The sequence below is a fragment of the Chiloscyllium punctatum genome, chromosome 6, assembly GCF_047496795.1.
Source record: "Chiloscyllium punctatum isolate Juve2018m chromosome 6, sChiPun1.3, whole genome shotgun sequence".
Taxonomy (NCBI): domain Eukaryota; kingdom Metazoa; phylum Chordata; class Chondrichthyes; order Orectolobiformes; family Hemiscylliidae; genus Chiloscyllium; species Chiloscyllium punctatum.
Window position 1 is genome coordinate 26,496,483 of NC_092744.1, and position 22,483 is coordinate 26,518,965.

Here is a 22,483-nt window from a genome sequence, read left to right on the forward strand (position 1 = left end):
GACAATGCAGCACACTCTATTGGTCCTACACCCACAAATCTTCACTCCCTCCATCATTAACACTTAGGGTTAGCAGTCTATATCTTTTACAAGATGCAGAAATTCATCAAGACTCCTGAGACAGCAACTTTCCAACCCATGTTATGGACTAAGCCAGACCACTCAAAACATTCTTAAGCAGGCAGCTCAAATCATAACTTTGCAATTTATTTCGGTAAGTGTCCAGTGAAAATTACCCGGATTAAGTTCGCTAGGTTGACTACTAGATTTTAAAACACACAAAAATGTATTCATAAAATTACACAATGAAACACAGAGAACAGAATAAAGAACCCCTACAGAATTCAACCTATCCAACTAGAATTAATTACGCTGTTCCAAGTATACACAGCAGTCCCAATAAGCAAACTCCCTTTAAAACCCAATATAAATGGAACACATGCTTAGAGGTTAAAGTTGAAGGGCAAAAGAGAGAGAGAGAGAGTTTCTGCACAGCTTCCTGTTGAACTTCCAACTAGTTCAAGACTGAATTAAAACTGCTCAACTCAGCAAGAGAGCTGACCACTCCCCTTTTATTATATAAGTCACTTCTGAAACATGACCACTTTGGCCTGAAGTCTCATCTGTTTACAAACAAACAAACGACCTCTCAAAATCCTTTTCATTTCTGATCGGTGCCCAGCCCAGTTTATTGCCCCTCTGCAGAAAAGTCAAGGATTTAGTCTCCTTGAGCTAAGGAACAGTTTTTAGAAAAACAGGGACTAGCTTTAACCTCTGGAATGACAGGACAGTAGATACTTGGGAACACCACAAACTACAATCTCCCTTCCAAACCACTCATCATCTTGACTTGGATATATCCAGGGAAATGCTGGCAAAATGGCAATGTCAGTCATCCAGAAACCCAGAATAATATTCTAGGGGAAAGAAACCCAATAAACTGTAGATGCTGGAAATCACAAAAATAAACAGAAATTGCTGGAAAAGCTCAGTAATTCTGTATAGCGGAAGCAGAATTAATGTTTCAGGTCCAGTGACTCTTCTTCAGAATGCTGAAATGATAACTTTGCTTTCTCTGCACAGAATTACTGAGCTTTTCCAGCAATTTCTGGCAAGGTTGCCAGAGTTCCTTCCCTAAAGGAAATTAGTGATCCAGATGTGTTTTAGTAACAACTGAGCTCAGATACATGGTTATCATTTGACTAGCATGTTATTTCAGATCTCATTGAATTCACATTTCAACACATGTCAGGGTAGGATTCAAATCCTATGTCCCCAGAATATTAGGGAAAAAAATCCAAACATTTCTGGAAAAACTCAGCAGGTCTAGTAGCATCTCTTGGGAAAAAGCAGAGTTAATGCTTCAGGTCCAGTAACTCTTACTCAGAATGCTGGAAAGATAACTAAAATGCTAGTCAAATGATAACCATTTATCTGAGCTCAATTGTTATTAAAACACATCGAATTCACTAATGTCCTTTAGGGAAGGAATTCTGCCAACCTTGCCTGGTATGGATTCCATTTCCATTGGTTCCTACAGATAATATTCCTTCGAATTACCTTTTATGCTACAAAGACCTTTGAAGTCCATAAATGGCAGTGGCTTTAGAAAGCTTGTTGAAGTGTCGGCACGCCAATCAACATGTGCAAAACCTTCCAATGATGGCACAGTTGCACAGCTTCGAGGGAACATTGCCCACACAGCGATTAGGTTTGGGCAACAAATGCTGGACTCGTAGCATGAATGAATTAAAAAATGTTTACAAACAATAAACTTAACGAAGGCTGAAGTTATCAAAATAGAAAGCCACATGTATAAGCTTGCAGATTGCACCAAGTTTGAAGTCATAGTGTCTAGTACTGGTGGGAGGAAAGAATTGCAGAGAGATTAATATTGGAAAGTGAGTGGGCAGACTCTTGTCAGATATATTTCCTGTCGGTTATGAGGTAAATCAATTTTGTAACAAAATAGAATAGATCGGAGTCCCATTAAAAAGTACAAAACTATAAAGAGCTGGTCTATAATGTAATCTATCAATTTTTGGACACAACTCACTAAAATGTGCAGTCAGGTATTAAATAAAACAAAAAGTAACTAATGGAATATTAACTCATACCAATAGCAGGCTCAAAATGAAGAGGAATTTTGCAGCTATCCAAATGCCTACTTAGTGCACATTGATGTACTTCATTCTGTTCCGAAATCTGCACCTTAGAAAGGTGCGCTTGGCTTTTGAAGTGACGCAACGTAGATTCATCCAAATGTTGCCAAGGTCCCAAGGGTCATATTGATCCCACAAGATTGATATTGAGGGATTTTTCTTGGAAAGGGTATCGACGGGTATGAATAAATTGTGAGTCAAGAGAGTTGAGGTCCAAATTAACATAATCTGACTGAAAAGCAGAACAGACTCAAGAGGCTAAATAGCCTTTTTTCTATTTATGTAACCCGCTGCTGACTGTTCAACTCTACCAATACTTTCTGGTCTATATTTCAGACATGCTGTCTAATTATTGAATGTGTTGGTCATTCACCACACCAAGAGGCTAGCTGCCAGATAGGGTCCATATCACATTCTGTATTGCCCTTTTAAATCCTGCAGAATGGCTTCAAACGTCAAGTATTTGCATCAGGCGTTAGGTGGAGCCTGTGTCCCTGGGGTGGGCGGTTAATGTGTCAGAAACTGCCAGAGCGGAGTGACCGCTAGGAAGGGAGCAGTTCGATTGTAAATGAGCAGTGAATTTCGAGATCCCAGGTAAGGAGCCAATTCCCGTGGTAGGGAAAGATCAGAGTTACGGAATCCAAAAGTTTCAGTGAGATGTGAATTGCTTTCAGTTTCACCCACTGCAATATTTTCAGTGCAGAATTCAGAGCGGGTTCTCATATCTACAGGAATGAGAGCTTAGTCTCCAATTGCCAGCTCCTGGTTTGCCATCATCTCAACTTCTGAGACCTTCAACCCAGCGACTAAGCTCCCAGTCCCCAGATCCGAGCGCATGCTATCAGCACCGTTCACCCAGTCCCACTTCTGGGGGTGGAGAGGGAAGTGTCAGAGATTTGAATGTGTGAGTTTTGGCTTTGGAGGGAAAGCTCTTGGTTGGGGGAGAGGGGAGAAGTGGTGAAGTGGTAATTGCCCTGTTACGCAGTGTAATTTCGGATCTGCAGTAACTTTGATAACATTCCCCCAAAGTTTACAACCCATAATTTGAAATGTAGTTGGTTGGATCTTACAGTTTCCTCTAGTCTTGGCCTGTGTCTCGTCTCAGATCGGGGTCTTAAAGTATCAAAACACAGCGCGAACAAATCAGAAAACGTCAGATTAACAGATGTACAGCAGCAGCAAATATTATACCTCTCCGTCAGATAAATCCCATGACTCACTGTTTAAAAGTGCTTGTTTTTGTTGGTCCTCACTAATCACTGGGATTTGCTTGTCTCGTTTCTCTGCTTTTTTTACTAAGTGTTTGACAGCCCAGTTGCACAGAGAACCACAGAATAATACAAAGAATCCGCCATCCAGTTTGTGTCAGCTCTTTGTAAGAGCATTACAGTTTATTGCCGAATAAATGTTGTTGCTTGGGATCTCCATTAGGCCCACTTCTCGCAATTTTTTTTGTTGGGTCTTTACTGGAATGGCGCGTAATCTCCTGTCTATTGCATATTTCCGATATTTAAATGATACATTTGCTATATTTGAATCAGCAATTGCATGCAAGAATTTCTTTTCCGTCTTAACATACTTCCACGCTGTGTTCAAATTCAATTTTGAAATGTAACAACAGATGAGTTCCCTTTCTTCATGGTAGGCATTTTTTTCTTAGAATATTCCCTGGAGGCTTCCTGCCTCTACTCCTGATGAAGGGCTTTTACCGGAAACGTCGATTTTCCTGCTCCTCGGATGCTGCCTGACCTGCTGTGCTTTTCCAGCACCACTCTGATCTAAACTCCCTTTCCTCATGTCCTAGTTGAGATATTACTGTCCACTGCAATTCTGCTCTTCACTGGTCATTGAATATACTGGGGTTCCAACAATTCCATACGTTGTTAAGATTGGCCTTATAGAAACCTTTTTAACAGGAACAACGTGATTTGTTCCATGTGCGAACTTATGCTAACATGATATGCATCAAAGCCACGCTGTGAGGTAATAGGTACCCTGATCATATCGAAATAGAATCTTTATGAGTCGCCTGGAAGTGGATTTTTGCATATAATTTCAATATTTATTGATCGCCCAAAACTCATAAATACAACAACCTGCATAAAATAAAGCAAATAACTGCTAATGCTGGACGTCTGAAACAAAATTAGAAATCAGCAGGTTCTGACAGCATCTACGGGAGGAAAGCAGAGTTAACGTTTCCAATCCGGTGACTCTTCATCAGATGATCAGGGAACAGTTCTGGTTTTTTGGTTTCTGGTTTTGTTTTGTAATAGTGTGCAATTTCTGGTTTTTTTTTGTAATAGCGTGCACAATGAGCCAGAGTTCGTAGGTGTCAGCAAATACTGCCGCATGCGGTGAGGGGGAGGAGGGATCGCACGAACCCGGGAAGGGAGAGAGAGAGATCAGGGATACGGAAGAGAAGCGGAGGGAAGAGTGCGGCAGACAGCCGGGGCGGAATGGAACTGGGGGGCGGTATGGCCTGCGCTCCCGCCAAACTTGACATTCTCGCACGCTCGTTTGCGCTTGCGCAGCGCCGCTTGTGTTTATGACGTCACACTGAAAGAGCACGTGCCCACGTCAGGGCTGGGTCCAGCACATTGATCCGTCTTATTGTCCACTGGTCCACAGACTGCCAACCTGAAAAGGATACCTTTAACCCAACTCTCTTCTTGCTCACTAATCAAGTTTTAATTATGGGATTCAAGGGAATCTTTTTTCTTCATTCACGGCATGTGGGCTTTGTTGGCTGGGCCAGGATTTACTGCTCATCCCCAGTTGCCTTGGAAAAGGTGGCAATGAGCCACTTATTCGAACACCTGCAATCACTTGCTGCAGGTAGCCCTACAGTGCCATTATGGAAGGAGGTTCCAGGATTTTAACCCAGCGAAACTGAAGGAATGGCGATACATTTCCAAGTCAGGAGTTGGAGTGGTTTGGAGAGAAGCAACTAGGTGGTGAGGTTCCCATGGATCTGCTGCCCTTGTCCTTCTAGGTGCTGGTGGTTGTGTGCGGTCGAAGGAGCTTAGGTGAACATCTGCAGTTCGTCTTGTATACTTTGCTTCACAAGTGGAAAGAGTGAATATTGGTGGATGTGGTGTCCTGGATGGCTTCAAGTGTTCTTGGAACTGCAAACATCCAGGCAAGTGGAGAGTATTCCATCACATTCCTGAGTTTTGCCTTTTGGATAGCAGGCAGGCATTGCAGAGACAGAGGAGTGTTCATATTCATAGCACTGTAGTATTCATAGCACTGGGCCTGCTGTTATAGTCACTGTATTTATATGGCTCGTCCAGTTCAGTTTTTCATGAATGGTAAACCCGAGGACGTAAATAATGGAGGATTCAATGATGCTAGTATCATTGAATATCAAGGTTTTGGGGTTAGATTTTGTCTTATTAGAGATGATGATTGTCTGATGCTTGAGTGGCGCAATGATTACTTGCCACTTATCAGCCCAACCTGAACATTGTTCAGGTCCTGCTGCATTTGGACATGGACTGATTCAGTACCGGAGGAGTTGAAAATGGTGCCAAGATTGTGCAATCATTAGTGAACATCCCACCTCTGTCCTTACGAAAGGGGTGTTTGATGAAGCATCTGAAGATGGTTGGGCCAAGGGCATTGCACCTAGGAACTATTGCATCTATGTATACTCCTACATAGATGTCCTCGAGCTGAGATGATTAGCCTCCAACAATTCCACCCATCTTCCTTTGTACCAGCTACAACTTCATCTGGCAGATAGTTTCTCCCACCTGATTTCATTGTTAGCCGTTTTTCAAGGGCTCCTTGATGGAATACACAGTCAAATGAAGCCTTGATGTGAAGGGCAGTCATTTTGAATGTTTGAATTTAAGCAGTAATGAGGTCAACAGCTGGATAACCCAGGCAAAACCCACACTGAGCATTAGTGAGCAAGTTATTGCTATGCCAGTGCTGTTTGATAATATTATTGATCTCATGTAGCCTTTACATTATCTTGTGTCTGCAGCTGTTTCTTGATGTCATGCAGAATGAATTGAATTAGCTGGAGACTGGCATCTATATTAGTGGCAACCTCTGGAGGATTTTGGAATGCATCATCCACTTGATACTTCTGGTGAAGATAGTTTCTAATACTTCAGTTTTAACTTTTCCACTGCTTTGCTGGGATCCTCCATTATCGAGGATGTAGAGTCTGCCTAATAACATCAATGTTTAAACTGTACAGTCCTGAATGAGCATGCCTAACAGTTTTTGATGTTAGCAAACACTGATTATAAAAGAGTACAGGAATAAGCAAATAGGAAACTAGAGTTAAGGGCAAATCAGATCACCCATTGTGTTGTGAAAACCTTTTTGGACAAGTAATCTAGAACCCCAGACTAATGTGGCAGATAGTGAAATTTGAATTCATTAAAACTTCTTTTTAATTTTGGAATTAAAAGATTAAAAACGACTGTAGATTGTTGTAAAGGTCAGTTTGGTTCATTAATGTCATTACCTGCTCAGGCCTACATGTGACGCCAGCCTACAGCAATGTAGTTTCGTTTTGACTACCCTCTGAAGTGGCCTAGAAAGCCATTGAGTTGTATCAAACCACAACAAAGCCGAAAGAAAGGAATGAAAACCTGTTGCATCAATCTAGGCATCAGAAATTATAGCAACATACTCAGCCCTATTGACCCTGGAAATTTCTCTTTACTAACTCCCTCATGGTCAACATTAGTTAATTGGGTCTTAGATTAATTTAGTGATAATTTATTTTTTAAAAAGCTAGGTTTCCAAATAAGTTAAGGTGAGTCTTGAAAAACAAAACTGAGAACTGTGTTTTTCCCTTGTTTCTTCCTTTTTGTTTTTGCGATTTTACTGTGATGGGTAGTATTTGTTATTTGATAATTAGTCATTTGGATGATTTGGTGATGGGCTGTTTTCTTTGGTTCATTAACATCCTTCAGGTAAAGAAATCTGCCATTTGATGCATATGACTCCAGACACAAAGCCAAGTGGTTGACTCTTAACAGCCCTGTGGGCAGTTCTTGGAGAAGGAGCACATGGCTTTCAGAGAGAGATGTACTAAAATGAAAATAAAAATAAAAAGCTGGGTTCCTGTGGAGGACACTAAGCAGGAGTCTTGTGACTTTCGACTGGGGACCTAGGGTAGCAGGATGTTGCACACAGCCATCTGTTCAATGGTAGATCAAGGTGGTTCCCTAACTTCTAGCCCAAATAGTTGATTCTGGTGTTTATCAGTTGTGGGAGATTCCACCACTTGTGTCGGTGTTTTAAAAAAGAAAGCTGTGTGTTCTTTTGGCTGTACCGACCCCATGCTCCTGATCTTTGGATGCAATGGTATGGGGGTGTAGGGAGTTTGGGTTATGATGATGGTGACAGGTAGATCAGAAGACCTCATGGGCAACATTGCATGCACAGATACCTCACGGTTCCACAGACAGCAATCAGCCCACACTGCAGGGCAGAGAGAAAATACTGTGAGCCTGGTGAGAGAGTAGCTAACAATAGGTCCAGGTAGTGGACCATAAGACAGATTTGTTATCCAAGTGCTTGCCTGTCTTTTACAGGTAGTCATGCCTGGGTGCCCTTGGGGCGTAAGTATATGGTGTCCATCAACACCCTTGAGACATTTAGAGAGAGAGAGAGATGGACACAACAGGAATATATTTCCTCTTCCAATAGTATTTTGATTTGGTTCCTGCCATTAAAATGTTTCAACAATTGGACAGGAGAATGTTGTACATGATTTGGAGGAGGACTGTAATAAATTACTGTAAAACAAACTTACAGACAGTGTAAAATTGGCAAATGAGCATCAATGTGGCTTAACTGAGGAAATTGTATGAAGCTCTTTGGAAATTAAGTGTCTCAATGTGATAGGGGAACAAAGATCTGGGGGCCACAGACACACACAAATTAAATAGCATTGTCATTTTTGATAAGGCAATCAGAATACCGGAGTTCATTTCTTGAGAACTAGATTTAAAAAGCAGAAGCTATGTGAACTTTGGCTAGATAACATGTGCAGTACTGTCTGTAGTTCTGGGCTTCACAACAAAATAAAGTACCCAAAGCAATGGGGAAGACATAGGTTTCAATAACTAGAAGGCATAGGTTTAAGGGGATTGGTTGAAAGAGTGGAGGGGACATGAGAAAAAGTGTTTTCACCAGTGGTGGTTAGAATCTTGAACTCAGCCTCAAAAAGCCATAGAGGCAGAAACTCCAAGATGTGTGAATATGTACTCCAAATACCATAACCTCTTCAGTTACAAACCAATTGCTAGAAAACAAAATTGAGCTGGATGTCTTCATATTTGGTTGGCACGGGGAGCTAAGTGTTCTCGTTTCTGTATTTTAATGCACAAAAGGATTTACAAGGACAATATCCAAATTAAGATATTCCAACTATCATGGACAATTGGATGGGTTAAGCCTTTTTTCTCTTGTACTGAGGTTTGCTCCTTATAGAAGGCTTTACACACATGAAAGGGCAACAAAGAAAAGTTGGTTTCTTCTGCAGGTATCTAGAGAGCATATCTAGGAAAGGAATTAATAATCCAATCTAGAGTTCAGGAGAAACTTCATTTGTCGCAAATGTGGAACTGATGCCTGTTAAGGCAAATATTATAGATGAATTTATAGGGAATCTAGATAAACACAAAATGGGCAGAAGAGTCCAAAAATAAACTGTTGTTGTAGAGCCATAGGAGCTGATTCATGCAATACATAATTGGATAATGGCCAGTTTCTGTATTGTGGATACTCAGCATTGTGTTTTTGACCATGTTTATTTAAATCAACCTTCTTAATTGCCTCTTTTGTCTCAGTATCCATTTTGTGCCCAGATAGGTGATTTTTTTTAAACCTTATTTGTCCTATATATTTTTCTTCCTATGCTCCAATGGTGTAGGGCTCTCTAGTGTCCACTACTTCAGTATCTATTACTGAACTTTCTTAGTAAATCCTCTCATTTTTATATCTATCGAGCAGCTGCCACCACTACTACTGCAGCAGCAGCCCACGGCCCGCTCCAAAAAAGAAAAAAAAACATTCTCTACATATGGACTTTACTGGCACATGACACAAAAATAGGTGGAAAGGCAGGTTGTGAGAGGGATACAATGAGTTTACAGAAAGAGAGTGATTGGGTAGGTGGGCAAAATATTGGTAAATGGAGCAGATGTGGGAAAATGTCAAGTTATTCATTTTAGAAGGGACAAAAGACCAGTATTCTTCAAATGAAGAAAAGCTGCACATAAAGAGCCTTGAGATACTTGTGCATAAAACATAAAACTAGCACACAGGTGCAGCAGGTTATCAGGAAGGCTAATGGAATGTTGGCCCTTAGTTCAAGGCAGTTGGAGTATAAAAGGGAAGTCTTATTGCAACTGTATGTGGTGCTGGTGAGAGCTCATCTGGATTACTGTGGGGGGTTTGGTCCTCTTATTTAAAGAGAATACATCCATTCAGTGGAGGTAATTCAGAGTATTTTCACCGGGCTGATGGCTGATGTGGAAGGATTATCTTACAAGCAAAGGTTAAACAGATTGGGCTCAACTCATTGGACTTGGTAGGGTAAATGCTGAGAGGATATTTCTCCTCATGGGAGAGCCGAAGACCAGCGAACATATTTTAAATTAAGGGGCACTAATTCAAGACTAAAATGAGGAGGAATTTCTTCTGAGCGTTTAGTGTCTTTGGAACCCCTTGCCACAGGGAACTGTAGGGCAGATTCCTTACATGTATATTTAAGGCTAAGTTCGATTCTTGATCATTAGGACAATCAAAGATTATAGAGAAGGGACGGGAAAGTTGTTGTGAGGAACATCAGGCCAACTATGACACTACTGGATATTCCTATTTCTTATGAACTAAGGCCAGAATTTAATGCCCACTACAGCTGCCCCAAGGTAGTGATGATGTGCAGAATTCTTGAACCATTGAGAATACTGTGGTAGCAACCTTTCAGAACAACACTGGTGTATATAGGCCCAGAATGGGCAGGTGATCTCCTTCTGCAAGGACATTAATGACCAGTTTAATTTTTAAGACTCCAATAACTTGATGGTCTCATTAGATTTGAAGTTAGACTTTCAGAATTAATAGACCAGAACTGTAACACCACAACTAACAACTTGCATTATAACTAGTGTCCTTAATGTGTGATTTAGTGAAAACCAGGCACTGTCAAACTCTATGCCATGTCACAGTCATCTCTGGTCTTCCCACCCTATATCATGTCAGTGAATCATTGGTACAAGAGGAAGGAGTACAGACCATTGTATTAATCAAAAGAAGCATGTGCAAAGTTCATTTTATTTTAAGTTTTCTTTTTTGTTGGTGTTTTTATTAGCAGAAACTTTAACTGTTCACCAAATGGCAGGAAGACCACCTAGTCATCGGAGAAAGCAGGGGGCTGATGCAAAACCACTAATGCCTCAAGAGGGAGCTGTGCTTCCACCTACTAAAGCAGCCAGTCCAAGCAGTTCAGGATCTAGAAGCCAAGGAGGTAGAGCAAAGGGTGGGAGCCCTAGCTCAGCCAAGCCCTCAAACACTGGAAGATCTCCAAACTCAACTGCTAACACCAGAAACATTGAAACACAGAGATCCACCAAGTCAGCTACCAGAGGAGCAGAAAGCAGTGGAAATGGTGCCTCACGAAGCACATTGGTTAATGGTAAAGCCAACTCTGGATCCCAGGCATTGGGAAAAGAGAGACCATCTAAAAATCAGGTTGACCAAAAAGGTCAAGGCAGCATTTCTGCACACCCAGAGAGGAGCAGTAAGCAGAGAGTAGAAGAGATTGAGAAAGCCACACGGGGTCAAAGGGAAAACCCAGCCTGGTTCGAGCAGCGCAGAAACCGAATCACTGCCTCAGTAGCGCATAAGATTTCCCACAGCAAGTTTGCAAACGGTAAAAGTACAGAGGTCCCTCGGTCCTATGTGAAGTCCATTGTGGGCCAGGGCTCAACTGTTATGACTCCTGCAATGAAATGGGGTATCCAGAATGAGCCTGCTGCCATCAAAAAATATGAGAAGCTGAAGTCTGAGGACATTGGGCGCCAAGTAACTGTCAAGTCATGTGGGCTGTTCGTTGACCCAGGGAAGAACTGGTTGGCAGCAAGTCCTGATGGAGTCGTGGTTGACAAGGCAACAGGGGATACTATTGGCCTGGTGGAAGTCAAATGCCCCTACAAACACAAGAATCACACCATCAACAAAGCTTGTGAAGACAAAACATTCTGCTTGGAACAGAACAAAGGTGAACTTCAACTGAAAAAGAATCATCCCTATTATACCCAGATTCAGTGCCAGTTGGCAGTTGCAGGCGTTGACAAGGCTGACCTTGCAATCTACACTGACCGCGATGTTGCCATTGTACCAGTGAAACCTGATAAACAGTTCTGGAAAAGTACTGAAAATAAACTGGAAGATTTCTACACCAGAGCAGTCTTACCAGAATTACAGAAAAATAATGTGGTGTTGGCGAATGAAGAGTAGCCAAGTGAAAGATTCAGGGCGTTTCCCCAAATAAACCAGTACTTAATGCATTGCAGCTTTTCCCTTCAAGAAAATGTCTGGAGTCAAAAGTGTAAATGAAAATTCATGGCAACCTTTAAGAAATTGAGAGATTATAACACTGACTTTCTCAGATTTATAGCAGCAAGTAGTTACAAAGCTTCTGTGATGGAAAATGTGATTCCACAATTCACTCAATATTGTATCCAGAAACTAATAAAGTAATTGTTTCACTATTCCACTGTTTATGAGACTTTGCTATTAAAAAAAAATACATGCAATGTTTCATTTCATTTCATTTCAACGTTTTCCTCCATGACCCAGGAATTCTATCACTCTTAAAAAAATTAAAATAGTGACAGCACGTGGCAACTAATCAACTGGAAACTGCTTTGCAACATTTTAATAAAAAAAAAGAAAGTGCTACGTACATGCGTTGGCAAAAAGGCAAAGGAGAACTGAGAAAAAATATTACAACAAGTGACTAAGATTTGGAATGCACTGTCTGATGGAGTAATTAATGTAAGTTCAAGTTGACCAAAAAGAAAAGGGAACTATAACAAATACATGAAGGAGAATAAAGCTATGTACATCTGGGATGAACAAAATAGATTGTGTAAATATCCAACACAGAACTGATGAGTCAGTTTTTTTTAAAATGTAAAATTGTTTGATTCTGTCCAAGTTCTTTGTGTAAATTTACAAAACTACTTCCATTTATCCAAGACATGTCTGTGTCTCTTCATACTGATTTAACTGAATATTAGGCAGTTTCTACAAAAGATACTCAATCAGAAACATTGATTTTATAATGGGGCAGGAAGTTACAAATCTGGCCAGTTGTGTTTAATAGCATGATTGTCAGCACCTTTCACAACCTCAGGACTTCCCAAAACAGTATTACCAATTAAATAATGTATTGAAGTGTAATCGCTGCTATAAAATGTAGGAAATACAAAATTGTTTCTTTATTGTCACTGAGCCAAAATCCTGGAACTCATGCACAGTATTGTTAGTGAGGATCTCCTACAAATACTTCGGCAATCAAGGTGCAATTTCAAAGTTTGAAGCCAATGCAAAACTTGGGAGAATTGTCAACTTTGAGAAAAGGTCAATTAAAACTTTAAAAATACGTGTGTTTGGAGAAAATATGGGAGATAGTTTTCAAAGTGAAAAAGTCTGAAATGATGCACTTTGATACAAAGAACATGGGGAAACAGTATGAAATAAAGGATACTTATTCTAAAGGCTCTGCAAGAGCAGAGAAACGTCAATGTATATGTAATCAAGTCATTAAAAGTGGGGAGTAGGAAGAACTGTTAGCAAAGTGGGCGGCACGGTGGCACAGTGGTTAGCACTGCTGCCTCACAGCGCCGGAGACCCGGGTTCAATTCCTGCCTCAGGCGACTGACTGTGTGGAGTTTGCACGTTCTCCCCGTGTCTGCGTGGGTTTCCTCCGGGTGCTCCGGTCCCACAGTCCAAAGATGTGCAGGGCCAGGTGAATTGGCCATGCTAAATTGCCCATAGTGTTAGGTAAGGGGTAAATGTAGATGTAGGGGTATGGGTGGGTTACGCTTCGGCGGGGCGGTGTGGACTTGTTGGGCCGAAGGGCCTGTTTCCACACTGTAAGTAATCTAATCTAATCTAAGCTTACAGTATTCTCAGCTTCATAAATAGAAGCAGAGTACATGATTAAGAAAGCTGTGGTGAACTTATATAAAAGTTAAAAATCATTCAGTACCAGGTTATGGTCCAACGAGTTTATTTGGATGTATTAGCTTTCAGAGCGCTGCTCCTTCACAGGTAACTAGTGGGACAGGGTCATAAGACAGAATTTATAGCAAAAGATCACAGTGTCATGCAACTAAAACAGTATATTGAACAAACCTCGATTGCTATTAAGTCATTTTTAGAATGGGTTGTAGGTTTCAGTTCATTAATATGTAAATCCCAGAACTTATTTTAAGTCACATTCTCAAGGTAACTTAAAGTTTTATAAAAGGTGACATCTCAGCTCAGACAATGTATTAAAGATAGGGTTAGAATCGGTCTGTATCGCAATCTTGAGTCAGACTGGTTCTGTTTCCAAAGTAGGAACTTATAAAATGTTATATGGAATGACTGCCTGCAGGTTGTGCGCTTGTTGAGCAAAAATAGAATATATCTGGAAATACAATTCTGCAAATGCAAATTCACCCCATAGACATGTGTCAATGTGTGTGCGCACGCATGTGAGGGAGAGTGAGTGTGTGTTTGCGTGTGCTTGGTAGAGTATGAGTGTGACTGGTTAAACATCAGCTGGAGTATCATTTACATTACTGGGCTCTACACTAGGAAGGATGTGAAAGCATTGAAGAGGACACAGAAAAGGGCAAAAGAATGTTTCCAGAGATAAAGTGCTTTGCAAAAGAAGCAAATAGAAGGTGACAAAATCCTTTTTTAACATTGCAAGTAGGATATGGACTGCACTGTCTAGAAGGTTCAAACAAAGCATTCAAGATTAAATGAGTGAAAAAAGGTAGGAGATTGTAAACAAGTCAAAATGCTGAGAGAGACAGTGCCTATGCAATGGACAGAATAGCTTCGTTCATTTCTTTGATTGTCACCACAGCTTTCTCAAGGGCAATTAAAGATGGACAATAAATGCTGATCAATCCAGCAGTGTTCACATGCCATGAAAGAATTAAACAAATATGCATGTATAGAACAACAATACAAGTGATAATATTAAGGATAATCCAAAAGAGATTCTACAAGCATATTAAGAGCAAGAGAGCAGGGAGTCTTAAAAGATCAAAGAGGCCACCTTTGCGTTGAACCTCAGGAGATGAGAGAGATATTAAATAAATATTTCATGCTAAGTTTTGCTATGGAAAACAAAAATTGAAGCTAGAGAACTCGGGGAAATAAATATTGATGTTTAGAAAACAGTTCACATTACAGAAGAGGAAGTGCTGCAAGTCTCAGAAAATATAAAGGTGGATAAATCAGGTTGTAAGTTTGCTTGCTTAGCTAGTAGGTTTGTTCTCGGATGTTTCATCACTATGCTAGGTAACATCAGTGAGCTTTGGTGATATGCTAGTGTTTTGTCCCACTTTCTATTTATGGGTCTTGTTCTATTAAGGTGGATGATTATCTTTTCTGGTTGTTATTCTCAGAGATTGGTAAATGGGTTCCAAATCGATGTGCTTATTGATGGATTTCCGGTTTGAATGCCAGGCCTCTAGGAATGCCCATGTGTGTCTCTGTTTAGCCTATCCTAGGATGGATGTGTTATTCCAGTCAAAATGGTGTCCTTAGTCAGTGTGTAAGAATACTAGCGATAGTGATCCATGTCTTTTGATGGCTAGTTGGTGTTCATGTATCCTGGTAGCTAGTTTTCTGATGTCTGTCTAATGTAGTGTTTGATGCAGTCCTTGCAGGGTATTTTGTAAATGACATTCGTTTTGCTGTTCTTGGTACAGGATCCATTACATTCATCAGTAGCTGTTTCAGTGTATTGGACGTAGACAAAAAGGACTTCCTAGCAGCATTGGAATCAACATTGAATGACAATGAATGCATGAAAGAAAGCCAGCAGACCATCAGACAAACAGTTGCACCAACATGAAGCAGGAACAAAGAAGGGAACACCCTCAACACACAGGAAAGGAAAACCCTAGAAGGACTCATAAAAATCCAGAAACATTGTAATCCTACCTGCAGACAAAGGGTGCAGGAGTGTCATCCTAAACAGAACATAGTACATTTAAAAGCTGAACTCACTGTTCACAAATATCAACACCTTCCAACAGGTGGCAATAGACTCAACTCCACAGCTACAAAATTGTATCACAGCTAACTGAAGAAACTCCATAAATCAGGCAAAAATAACAAGACAGATCTCCAATAAATGAAACCTGATGGATCCAAAACACCTTGCTTCTACAGATTATCTGAAGTACACAAACCAGGGGCCCTCCTCAGACCCATAGTCTCACTCGCCATCATACCAACATACAGACTAGCAAAAGGATCTCCATCAAAAACTGATTTGTAGTGGACTCATACGACTCTATCCACTCCACCCAAGATTTTCTGAACAAAGACACAAAGAGGATGAAGTCATGGTCTCCGATGTAATAGCCCTATTCATATCAACTAACATCTGCCTGGCCAAAGAACCATTGATCACACTACTAGACGAACCAAGAACTCAAAGCCCAGACAGCACCAACTCCATCCTCAAGCTAGTAGACCTGTGCCTCACTACCCACTTCACCTTTAAAGACATGACCTACGAATGAATGGGACACCCATGGGATCACCATATCAGGATTCTTAGCAGAAGCAGTAATTCAGAGACTCAAATAAACAGCCTATCCCATGATCCAAGCCAAACTTTTGTTCCACTACATGGATGACACCTTTATCATCACAACAGAACAAATTAGAGGAAACCTACATCAACATCCTTCGGAATAAATTTCACAAAAAAAAGAGGAAAGAACAACAGATTGCCCTTTCTCGACGTCATAGTGGAATGAAAAATTAATGGAGAACTGCAGACCAGCATCTACAGGAAAGCAACATACACAGACCAGATACTTAACTACAGGAGCAATCATCCCAACACCCACAAACAGAGCTGCATCAGGACATTATTAAAATGAGCCACAACACACTGCAGCACCCAGAAACTAAGGACAAAACAGCGGGTACACGATAAACACAATCCACCAATTCCTAAACAACAAACACAAACAAGAAAACAAAATACACCCAGAAACTCTAGACACACTACCATGCAAAAACATCTTGGAGATGACTACCAGACTACTCCGACCCCTTGGCATCATGGTAGTCCACAAACCTACCAACACACAAACAGCTACCGATGAACGTAAAGAACCGTGTACCAATAAACAGCAAAACGAATGTCATTTATAAAATACCCTTCAAGGACTGTAATAAACACTACATTGGACACACAGACAGAAGACTAGCCACCAGGATACACAAACACCAACTTGCCATCAAAAGACATGACGCACTATCACTAGTCTCCTTACACACAGACGAAGAAGGATACCACTTTGACTGGGACAACACATCCATCTTAGGGCAGGCTAAACAGAGACACGGATAGGAATTCCTAGAGGCCTGGCATTCAAACGAGAACTCCATCAATAAACATATCAGTTTGGCTCCCATTTACCAACCTCTGAGGAAAATAACTGGAAATGATATCACCCACCTAAACACACCAACATACACAAATAGAAAGTGGACAGAACACCAGCACTTCACCGGAGACTCACCGATGATGTTACCTAGCGTGGTGATGAAACATCTGAAAACAAATCTACCAACTTTGCGAGCAAACTTACAACCTAAACTACAAATCTTCTCAAACTTCAAAAGATGGATAAATCTCCAGGACTTGACATGTGACATTGTGGGAAATTGCAGAGTCTCTTGCAGAAATATTTGTATCATCTATAACCATGTGAGGTGTGCTAGGTGACTTAAGAGTGGTTAATGTTGTGCCTTTGTTTAAGAAGGGATGTAAACAGAAGCCTGGAAACTACAGACCTGAGAGTCTGACTTCAGCAGTGGGTAAATTGTTAAAAGCAATTCTGCAAAATAGGATTTATATGCATTTGGAGAAGCAAGGAATGATTAGAAATAAACAGTATGGTTTTGTTCAAGGAAAATAGCGTGAAACTTGTTTGCGTATTTTTGAGGAAATAACCAAGAAGATCGAGGAGGGCAGAGTGCTAGATATTGTTTACTTGGACTTTAGTAAAGCCTTTAGCAAAACATTGGTAGACTAATTAGTAACTTAGATCACATGGGATTCAGCGTGCCAATTGAATGCAAAATTGGCTTAACGACAGGAGACAGGGTGATGATGGAGGGCTGTTTTTCAGACTGAAGGTCTGTGACTAGCATGATTCCGCAGGTATTGGTGCTGGGTGCACTTTTGCTTGTCACTCAGAATATGATTCAGATGAGCATATAGGGGGTATGATTAGTAAATTTGCAGATTACACCAAAATTAGTGGTGTAGTGGATGGTGAAGAATGTTATCTAAGATTACAAAGAGATCTTGATCAATTGGGTCAATGGGTTGAGGTGTGGCAGATGGGGTTCAATTTGGATAAACGCGAGGTATTGCATTTTGGTAAAACAAACAAGGACAGGACTTATACAATCAAAAATAGGCCCTTGGGTAGTATCGTAGAACCGAGACACACAAAGGGTTCAGTTCTACAATAGTTCTATAAATGGTTTTTGGATGTTTGTGTCACATATAGATAGGGTGGTTAAGGTGGCATTTAGCATGCTTACCTTCCATGCTCCAACCTTTGAGTATTGGAGTTGGAACATTGTGTTGAGGTTGTACAAGAAGTCGCTGAGACCTCTTCTGGAGCAGTATATCCAGTTCTGGTCACCCTGTTATAAGAAGGATATTAATCTGGAAAGGGTTCAGAAAAGATTTACCAGCAAATTGCTGGGAATGGAGGATTTGAGTTACAAGGAGAAACTGGATAAGCTGGGACTCTTCATGGATGTATAGGAAGTTTATGAAATCATGAGGGACATAGATAATGCCAGTAGTAGGTGTCTTTTCCCCAGGGTGGGGGTTTCAAGACTGGGGGCATATTTTCAAGGTGTAAGGTGAAAGATTTAAAAAAACAATGAGTTTTTTTTTAAAAAAACAGACTGGTTTGTGTGCAGAATGAACTTTCAGAGGAAGGTGGGTCTGTTTCAATGCAAGGAGTGTCAGGAATAAGAGTGATGAACTTAGGGCATGGATTAGTACTTGGAACTATAATGTTGTGGCCATAATGCAGACATAGATTTCATAAGGGCAGGGATGGTTGCTAGATGCTCCAAAGTTTAGACCTTTTTAAAAAGAACAGCTTTGGAGGGGAATAGCATTGTTAATTAGAGTGCGCATCACAGCTGCAGAAATGAAAGTTATTGAGGACGGTTTGTCTACTGAGTCAGTATGGGTGGAAGTCAGTAACAGGAAAGGAGCAGTCACTTTATTGGGTGTTTTCTATAGACCCCCCAGTAGCAGCAGAGAGATGGAAAAACAGATTGGGCAGCAGATCTTGGAAAGGTGAAGATGTAACAGAGTTGTTGGCATGGGTGGCTTCAACTTCCCTCATATTGATTGAAACCTCCTTAGTGCAGATGGTCTGGATGGAGCCAATTTTGTCAGGTGTGTCCAGGAAGGATTTCTGACTCAGTATGCAGATATGCTGACTGGGGTGGGTGCATGTTGGATTTGGTGCTATGCAACAAGCCAGGCAAGGTGTTAGATCTCTCAGTGGGATAGACAGTGACCCCAACAGTATGGGAAGGGTTTTAATTAGGGCAGGGGAAACTATACAGCTTTTAGACAGGAGTTGTGGAGTATAAATTGGGAACAACTGTTCTATGGGAAAGACATAACAGAAATGCGGAGGTTGTTTAAGGAGCACTTATTTCGAGTGTTGGATAACTTTGTCCCACTGAGACAAGCAAGGAATGGTAAGGTGAAGGAGCTTTGGATGACAAGAGTAGAGAAGCTTCTCGTCAAAAGAAGGAAGCTTACTTCATGTTGATGAAGCAAGGATCTGGCACAGCTTTAGAGGTTTCAGGGTAAGACCATAAGACATAGGAGTGGAAGTAAGGCCATTCGGCCCATCGAGTCTACTCCGACATTCGATCATGGCTGCTGCGCACTTCAACTCCACTTACCCGCATTCTCCCTGTAGCCCTGAATTCCCAGAGACAACAAGAATCTATCAATCTCGGCCTTGAAGACATTTAGCGTCCCGGCCTCCACTGCACTCTGCGGCAATGAATTCCACAGGCCCACCACTCTCTGGCTGAAGAAATGTCTCTGCATTTCTGTTCTGAATTTACCCCCTCTAATTCTAAGGCTGTGTCCACGGGTCCTAGTCTCCTCACCTAACGGAAACAATTTCCTAGCATCCACCCTTTCCAAGCCATGTATTATCTTGTGCGTCTCTATTAAGTCTCCCCTTAATCTTCTAAACTCCAATGAATACAATCCCAAGATCCTCAGCCGTTCCTCATATGTTAGGCCTACCATTCCAGGGATCATCCGTGTGAATCTCCGCTGGACACGTTCCAGTGCCAGTATGTCCTTCCTGAGGTGTGGGGACCAAAACTGGACACAGTACTCCAAATGGGGCCTAACCAGAGCTTTATAAAGTCTCAGTAGCACAATGGTGCTTTTATATTCCAACCCTCTTGAGATAAGTGACAACATCGCATTCGCTTTCTTAATCACAGACTCAACCTGCATGTTGACCTTTAGAGAATCCTCGACTAGCACTCCCAGATCCCTTTGTGATGTAGCTAGGAAAGGACTCAAAAATGGACTGAAGAAAGCTAGGAGAGGACACAAAAAAAAAGTGGCGGCGGGAAGGATTAGGGATAAGCCAAAAGCATTCTATGCATACATGAGGAATAAGAGAATAATCAGAGAGAGGGTAGGGCCAATCAGAGATAATGGAGTGAACTTGTGCTTGGAGTCTGAAGTTAGAGGGAAGGCGCAAAATGTTTTTTTTGCTTCAATATTCACTAGAGGGACCTTGTTGATAGTGCGAACACCATGGACCAGGTTAAAAGGCTTGAACAGATTGATATTAAGGAAGTGGATGTGCTGGAAACTCTGGGAAGCATCAAGATTGTTAAGTCCCCAGGGGCAGACTAGATATATCCAAAGTTACCATGGGAAGCAAGGAATGCAATTGCTGTGCCTCTGGCAACGATCTTTGCATCCTCATTCTCCACAGGAGTAGTACTGGTTGATTGGAGGGAAGCAAATGTGGTTCCTCTGTTCAAGAAAGGGAATAGGAAAATCCCTGGGAATTACAGACCAGTCAGTTTTACATCTGTGGTAAGCAAGGTATGGAAAGGATTCTGAGAGATAGGATTTATGACTATTAGAAAAAACATAGTTAGATTAAAGATAGCATGGCTTTGTAAGGGCAAGTCATATCTCTCAAGCCTTATTGCATTCTTTGAGGACATGAGGGGACAAGTTAACAAAGGTCAAGCAGTGGATGTGGAGTATATGGATTTAAGTAAGGCATTTGATAAGGTTCCACACAGTAGGCTCATTCAGAAAGTTAGGAGGTATGGGATACAGGGAGATTTGACTGCTTGGATACAGACTGGCTGAAAGAAGACAGCGAGTGGTAGCGGATGGAAAGTATTCCGCCTGGTGGTCAGTGACCAGTGGTGTCCCACAGGAATCTGTTCTTGGGCCTCTGCAAGATATTGTAGCCTGCAAGAGCCCTCGACACTATGACATTGACTGGATGCAGAGATGGACTGAAGTGGCAGATGGAGTTCAACTTGTTAAATGTGAAATGATTCATTTTGCAAGGTTGAATTTGAATGCTGAATACAGGGCTAAAGACAGGATCCTTGGCAGTGTAGAGGAACAACGGAATCTTGGGGTCCATGTCCATAGATCCCTCACAGTTGCTACTCAAGTTGATAGGGTTGTTAAGGCGGCGTATATTGTTTTGGCTTTTGTTAACAGCGGGACTGAGTTTAAGAGCCACAAGCTTTTGCTGCAGCTCTATAAAACCCTGGTTAGATCACACTTAGAATATTGCATCCAGTTCTGACGCCACATTATTGGAAAGATGTACAGTAGATGCTTTAGAGAGGGTGCAGAGGAGATTTACCAGGATGCTGCCTGGATTGGAAGGCTTGTCTTATGAAGAGAGGTCAAATGACACTGGAGAAGGAAGCGATATGAGTTGGTAGAGGTGTACAAGGTAATGAGAGGCATAAATAGAGTAGGTAGCCAGAAACTTTTCTCCAGGGTGGTCATGATGGGTCATCATTTTAAGGTAATTGGAGGAAAGAATAGGGGAGCTGTCAGAGGGAGGTTCTTTACACAGAGGATGGTGGCTGTGTGGAATGCACTTCCAGCAGTGGTAGAGTCAGAGATATTAGGGACATTTAAGTGACTGCTGGACAAGCACATGAACAGCTGTAAATTGAGAGGTGTGTAGATTAGGTTGATCTTATATGAAGATAAATGTGGGGGGGGGGGGGGGGGGCTGCTGGGTGGAGGGTGGGTAACATCATTTCAATCCTGATGGAAGATTATGGATGTGAGACATTAATTCTACTTTTCAACACAGATGTCGCCATATGCTGTTGAGTATTTTCAGCATTTTAGACCACAAGACGTAGCAGCAGAAGTGGCCATTTAATCCATACAATTTTATTTGCTAGTGAGATCATATCAATTTGATAATCCTTCACTACACTTTCCTACCCTTTCCCCTAACCCATGATTCCCTTAATAATTTAAGAAAAAATGCCTATTTCAGCCTTGAATGAACCCAACAACCCAGCCTGCACAGTCCTCCACAGTAAAGAATTCACTAGATTCATTATCCTCAACTATCTCAAATTGGTGAAATCTTAGTCTGATGTTATACTCTCTGGTCCTAATCTCACCCAAGAGGAGACATCCTCTCTGCATCTACCATGTCAAGTTCACCAGGAATACTTTATTTTTCAAGAAAATCATTTCTAATTCTTCTAAACTCCAATGAATGTACCCAAACTCCCTATTTAATTTATTCCCTTCATAGGCAGGTGAACCTATTGAACCTTCGCTGGACTGTCTCCAATGTCATTATATCTCACCTTCAATAAAGGGACCAAAACTGCTCAGCGTTCCTGGTGTGCTCCAACTTGTACCTTGCATAGTATTAGCAAGACTTAGATTTTTCTACTCCATTCCCTTTGAAATAAAGGCCAACATTCCA

The 22,483-nt window shown here is 41.3% G+C and overlaps 1 protein-coding gene across 2 annotated transcripts; it reads left to right on the forward strand.

Moving 5' to 3' along the window:
• The first annotated feature begins 2,643 nt into the window (after positions 1-2,643).
• LOC140478792 (uncharacterized) lies at positions 2,644-11,916 on the forward strand. 2 transcript variants are annotated; one of them, XM_072572175.1, is made up of 2 exons: positions 2,644-2,756; positions 10,513-11,916. In XM_072572175.1, the coding sequence occupies exon 2, from the start codon at positions 10,536-10,538 to the stop codon at positions 11,658-11,660; it is 1,125 nt and encodes a 374-aa protein (XP_072428276.1). In that variant the 5' UTR covers positions 2,644-2,756; positions 10,513-10,535; the 3' UTR covers positions 11,661-11,916. The 2 variants fall into 2 exon arrangements, with proteins under 2 accessions (XP_072428276.1, XP_072428278.1); XM_072572177.1 differs by having other exon boundaries at positions 2,659-2,756; positions 10,516-11,916.
• Positions 11,917-22,483: the final 10,567 nt, after the last annotated feature.